This window comes from Chionomys nivalis, chromosome 14, assembly GCF_950005125.1.
Source record: "Chionomys nivalis chromosome 14, mChiNiv1.1, whole genome shotgun sequence".
In the NCBI taxonomy this organism is placed as follows: domain Eukaryota; kingdom Metazoa; phylum Chordata; class Mammalia; order Rodentia; family Cricetidae; genus Chionomys; species Chionomys nivalis.
The window spans coordinates 50874310-50880309 of NC_080099.1; the positions used below are offsets into that span (position 1 = coordinate 50874310).

The window sequence follows — 6000 nt, forward strand, 5'->3', positions numbered from 1 at the left end:
AGAAAACACAAAATATGTTCACAAAGCACATCTGATACTGAAAATGTACAATTTAATGTGAAGCTCCATGGCTTTCATTCCAGATGCCTATTCTAATTGTATAGAATATGCTTTTTGAATTACATACGCTTTGAGTCTAGTTAATTTCGGTGTGTGATGTTTTGTTAATTGGCAAGCTTTTTTTTTTTTAAAGTAAAGTTTCTATAAAAAAGAAAACAAAGCATAGATGCAGGTATCACAGGTACTGCACTCCAGGTTGGAGTGTATGCCCGAAGAGGTCTGTTAGGAGTGAGGAGAGGGGCTGTCCTGTGTGCAAGAGGTGGGGGAAGGGCTCTCTTGTTTGTAAGGGGTGGGGAGAGGGCTGTCCTGTGTGTTAGGGATTGGGGAAAGGGCTGTCCTTTGTGTAAGAGATGGGGAGGGGGCTCTTCTGTGTGTAAGGGATTGGGGAAAGGGCTGTCCTTTGTGTAAGAGATGGGGAGGGGGCTCTTCTGTGTGTAAGGGATTGGGGGAAGGGCTGTCCTGTGTGTAAAGAACTGGGGGACAGGATCTCCTGTAGGCAGCTTAAAGGCATTTGGAATCAGGTCTTGTTCTTAGTGTTCAAGATTTTGATAAGAAGCTTACAGAGTCTGATGCTTACCTATTAATCTTTTGTAAAAATCTTCTTTAATATCTTAAAATAATTGTTTAAATGTTTGAAAGTATAATTGCATCATCCCATCTCTGTTCTCTCCCTCCAAACCTCCCCTTGCTCTCCTCTCAAATTCATGAATGAAGGCCCTGTCCACTTCAGCATGGTTGCCTAAACATTATCTAAAATATGTATAGAGTTTTAATGCCAAGTTTCAAATTGTTAAGATGGCAAACAGAAAGAAGTTGGAAACTCAAGGACACAAAAAATAGCATCATAGAGTCAACTAAAGTCAGCACTCTGCTGCTGCAGGTTGCAGAAGATCAGAGTAATGTGAGGCAGCGCATGGTGGAATCGTAAGTGCTATTAATCCTATAGATGCAACATATGAACCTCATCCCTGGGAACCTGTGATTAGTTCAGCGCCATCCCGGACTCCTGTTTTCAGAACCTTCTTAGTCATATGAGTCAGAGCATCATCTACCTTCTCTACTTATTGGAGCTGCATTAGCTACCTTGGGACATCACCAGACTGAAACATCAAATAGGACAGGCAGTGGGAAGTCACCACTTAGCAGCAGCCTAACTCCTCTCAGCCCTGTCACCTTTTGTCCAAATATAGTCCCAGAGTTCTCTAACACTAGCAGTAAAGATAAGTTCTCTGATGCTGATGAATTAAACCAAAATGACGCATCCTCAAACTACATAATAGAGTCTTCTGGATCTGCCTTCATCTTCACACAGCCATTGAGAAATTAGCCTACAGCATCCAGACAACTCAGAATCACTGAATTCCTCCATGTCCAAAAGAACAAATTATGGGGTTCTTTTTTTATTCATATGACAGCAGAAATGGAAAAGGGTAAGTGGGGCCAGTGGAGAAACACAGACTATCATGCCCGAGTGAGGCTCTGAATGAACCTTAGAAAGGGAGTTCTTCTAACATTTATTCTTTAAAGAAAATGTAGTTTAGAAATGCATGCAGACTTTTGCATATCCAGATCTATTCTTAAAGACTCCAGGGATTTAATGGTTCAAGTCATGAAATAGTAGGGAGGGGAAACACTCAGGAGGAAAAGGGCTGTTGGCCCAAAGCTGTTCAATCCTATTTTGGTTAAGATATTTCTAAGTCACTGGAATTTGCCCAATATACTAAAAAGAACAGAGCTAGCTATAGACAGTTCCCTGGGTTTCTTAGAAGAGTGTAGCATTTGTAAAGAAGCAAGTTTCCATCATCTACCATGTCAGCCTTTTATGTGTTTTAATAGGATGATACAATTCAATACTAATATCTGCACTAAATTATCCCTGTGTCTCATGTCTAGACTGCAGTGAACATTGCATTCTCACATTCTGCAATGGCTATGCAAAGTCTGTCCTGAGGGTGCCCTAAGCGGGTTTAAAAAAGAATGCAACAGGGCTGGAGAGATGGCTTAGAGGTTAAGAGCACCGCCTGTTCTTCCAAAGATCCTGAGTTCAGTTCCTAGCAACCACATGGTGGCTCACAACCATCTGTAATGAGGTTTGGTGCCCTCTTCTGGCCTGCAGGCATATACACAGACAGAATATTGTATACATAATAAACAAATTAATTAAAAAAAGAGAATGCAACATTAGTTACTTCTTAACAGGCTATAGTGTAAACATCATCTTCCACACTAAACCTTTCTATGGAGGCAAGAAGCATGAATTACTAAAGAGATTTATTTTCTCCAAATGACAAGATGTCTTTTTGATCAGTAGAGTTATAACAGGACACCACATATCTGATTTGCACATATTAAGAAAAAAAAAGTGAGATAGCTGGGACCAGAAAGGTTATGAGTCCTGCTGCCTTTGGAAGGATGTCAATTTAAAAATCAAAACCATTTTATGTAGCAACTGAAGGAAAACACAAGCTTGAAGAAAGACAAAGTATAGAAGCCCATGAAAGGATGGAAAATGGAATTCAGTGAAAGAGGGGCTATTCCATAGAGATGGAGAAAGCTGATTCTGTGATGCAGCATTATGGGAATGTCTGGTGTGGGGAAGGATTAGGCTGGCCACTCAGTTCACACCTGGTGACCAGGCCAACAGGCACAATGAAGCAACAACTCTCTTCATCAGGACAGCCTATCACTCTCTTCTTATTGCAGTGTTCTCCACCTCTGGGATACTGAACTTTGTGACCCAGATGAACAATGAAAATGGAGAATGCTTCCCCCTTCTTTCCCCTCTGTGATAGTCACAATTTTAACTTCAGTTTGAAGAAAAATTTCAGGCTTTTCCAAATCTTATGCTTTGACAAACAGTTATGAAGCCAAGTCACAGCATTCAGGACTCTATTTCTGCTGTTCAAGCACAAAAACTTCATTTACTCTTCACATGTTAAACACCATGGATCATGTATAAATTTTTAAGCTGGAGAAAGGCTAATTTATCACAGTGACCGTGTTTTTCTTACTTATTCCTTCATCAGAAAGTTGTTTTTGAAAGTCCATCATGCATTGTTAGATGAGAACTCTGAATTATATAAGAATCACCACCTCAGCACTTGAAATGTTCCCAGCTCAGTCATTCTATAGATGATGCCAAGACCCCAAAAAACAATCTATGATGTCAGTGCTACTCTTTTGTGTTAAAGAAGATGAAGCAGAAACCAAAAGATCACTTTGATTATCTATAGTTGCAAATCAAAAAACAGTTAAGGTGGGACTTAAGTTGGAATTCACCTATAGCTGTGCTGCTGACCACTGAGCTTCTATGCAGGTTTTGATATTTGAAGAATTGGCTTTGAGTTATACTGACTTTTTCTGTCTGGGATTCAGATTTCTCATTTGTCCTTCAAGTCCAGAAATTCTAGAACTTTTTCACAATCAAATATCACATTTTACCTTTGTTCATAAAGTTGAAACCCAAAGGCCAGAGTGAGGAGAGTATTTTTTTTTTTTTTTACAAAAAGCCTCCCCTCTCTTTTTAATATTCTTTGTTTATTTTCCACCTAGGTCTCTACAGAAGAAGGCATGAATCTTGCTCGAGAGTACAACTGTGCCTTCTTTGAGACCTCTGCAGCCCTCCGATTCGGTATTGATGATGCTTTTCAAGGCTTAGTGCGAGAAATTCGCAGGAAGGAATCCATGCTGTCCTCGATGGAAAAGAAATTAAAGAGGAAGGACAGCCTGTGGAAGAAGATAAAAGCCTCGCTGAAGAAGAAGAGGGAAACCATGACATGACACTTTGTTTCTGTGCCCATCCTGTCTCTCTTTCTGGTTTTTATCAACCAGGCAATTGTTCCTCTCCCTCCCTGCCTCCCTGCTCCCTCACTCTAAATATCTACCTGCAGGCAAATATTAGACTTCTATAACTGTGTGTCTTGAGATAGTTTTATTTTGCCTTTAACAGCTGGATAGATTTTGTCAATCAACTGGATAATGCTATTTAGATTTTACAATATATTACCAAATAAAATTAACATTCCAATTGCCTCATTTTCCTGTAAAGAGTTGCTTCATTTCGTATGCTGTCTGGTTATAAAGAAAATATGCAAACTTGTAGCTGGGATGATAAAAGGCTTAGAGGATCTGCTTTTGCCTGATAGCTCTGGCTGTTTGCACTTCACAAATCTGTAAATAATGAAGAGGCTGAAAGGGTTCAAAGCAAAAGGCCTAGGCCTGGTCTTCTTTTAAGTGGGAGAGATTTGGTATTTCTTCTTGTGTCCTCTATAGGTGAGCTTTAGAAAAATGGCTGATAATATAAACTGATGGGTTGTTAAAGAGCAAAAATGATATGTCCCCATAGTCACAGTGCTCAGCCTGCCATACACTTTTAAAGAATTATCGCAGTGAATTTATTGTGAAGAAAGAATGTGGTTCCTGCAGTGGGAAGATAGAAACTATATGAACCCGGTGATACATACGCCCAAGGAAGGAGCTGTGACCCTCTCAATGAATTCCTCTTTGGATTGCTTTATCCGCATAGTGGCCATCTGTCTGCAGGGATGTGGCCTCCGCAAACCGAATGTTCTATTCATATTACTAAATTCCCTGTCTCATTTTCCTTGAAATACTTCAAGAAGCTGTCATCGGAAGTGCTGTTGTTATTTGTCTTACAATGGTTCATTGTGTGAAATAAAATCTCCCATTCACCTATTCTCCCTCTGTGTAAATTAGTTTGTTTAAACCCTAGCTCAGAAAGCAACCACTAGGAAGAATGATAATGGACACGTGTTAAGGAAAGAACTGAAAAGTTAAGCCTAAAATAGAATCTGTCAAAGCAATTTTCATGGATTGAGGGCAGTTTTATCATAAATTAGGGAACAGCAGGGTTGAGGGACAAGAATCTCATTCACTCAATCTCTTTCCCTTCCTTGGCTCACGATGCTTCTGGAACTGGCTAAGTGCTGAGATTAGAGAAATGAATCACTCAGACATGGACCCTGACTTCCTGTAGTTTAACATTTACCTGGCCGATTCACTTCACTGAAATAATACTGGAATCATAAATTTTTGTAAAAGAAAAAGACACACTTCATGTATATAGATACAAGGGAAATATAGGTTAGGGGTTTGTCAATTTCTAGTTGTTGAAATAAAAGTTAGCATTTTAGAATATTAAATTTTGGGGTGATTTTATACCTTAGACTAGGATTCTTTTCTTAGGCCCAAGAAGTTGATATTATTGATCTTTTGTTGCAATAACTGTCACTATATCCCCTTGCGTTTTTCTAAAGTCACATTGTTTATACAGTTTTCTTCATCCTGAAATTCTGATAAAACCAAATGCACTGCACATTTCTCTTTTAAGGTATACATCATTAGAAAGGTATGTCAGAAAAGATAAGAAAGTAAGACAAAAATTAAGATTTCTAAAATGCTCTAAGTCATTATAAAGTTAAATTTATGTTTGGTTGGCACATAAAAATTATTCATGTTACTAAAGTTCCATGTAATGAAAGATTCTGATAGTTAGAATCTGTCTTTGCCTCTACTCCTTCCATTTTGAACAGCTAATCTTTTTTTCTGTTAAGTTGCTCATTCAGCCCCAGCATTCCTTTGTGTCCTGAGACCGAGATTTAAGCCCCTCAATCTATCTCCTGTTTGCAAGAAAATGCAATTTAGGAAATAATTGGCACTATTTTCTCCATGACCAGTCTGTCTATTTGTAAACCTAGTGATTTCCTTGTCCATGTGTTATACCTGACACATTTTCTATACAACCAAGTGCTTAGGAGCTTTATTTTTCCTTTGATTTCTAAATACTCTGCTATTGACTTTAAATGTCTTATTCATTGCTACTTTTACTCTTTCTTCTTTACTATAACCCTTGAGTAAATAATTTGTATTACTTAAATTATTTGTATATAATTAATAACTTATGTTAAATAATTGTCATCA

At 38.4% G+C, this 6000-nt stretch overlaps 1 protein-coding gene across 4 annotated transcripts in view; it reads left to right on the forward strand.

The window, feature by feature from the left end:
* Rit2 (Ras like without CAAX 2) overlaps positions 1 to 4733 on the forward strand; it is a 298991-nt gene extending 294258 nt beyond the window's left edge. For all 4 annotated transcript variants that reach the window (XM_057788884.1, XM_057788881.1, XM_057788883.1 and 1 more), the window contains exon 5: positions 3613 to 4733. In XM_057788884.1, the coding sequence (XP_057644867.1) occupies positions 3613 to 3840 (228 nt within the window). In that variant the 3' untranslated portion in view covers positions 3841 to 4733. The remainder of the gene's footprint in view (positions 1 to 3612) is intronic.
* The last annotated feature ends 1267 nt before the right edge of the window (positions 4734 to 6000 follow it).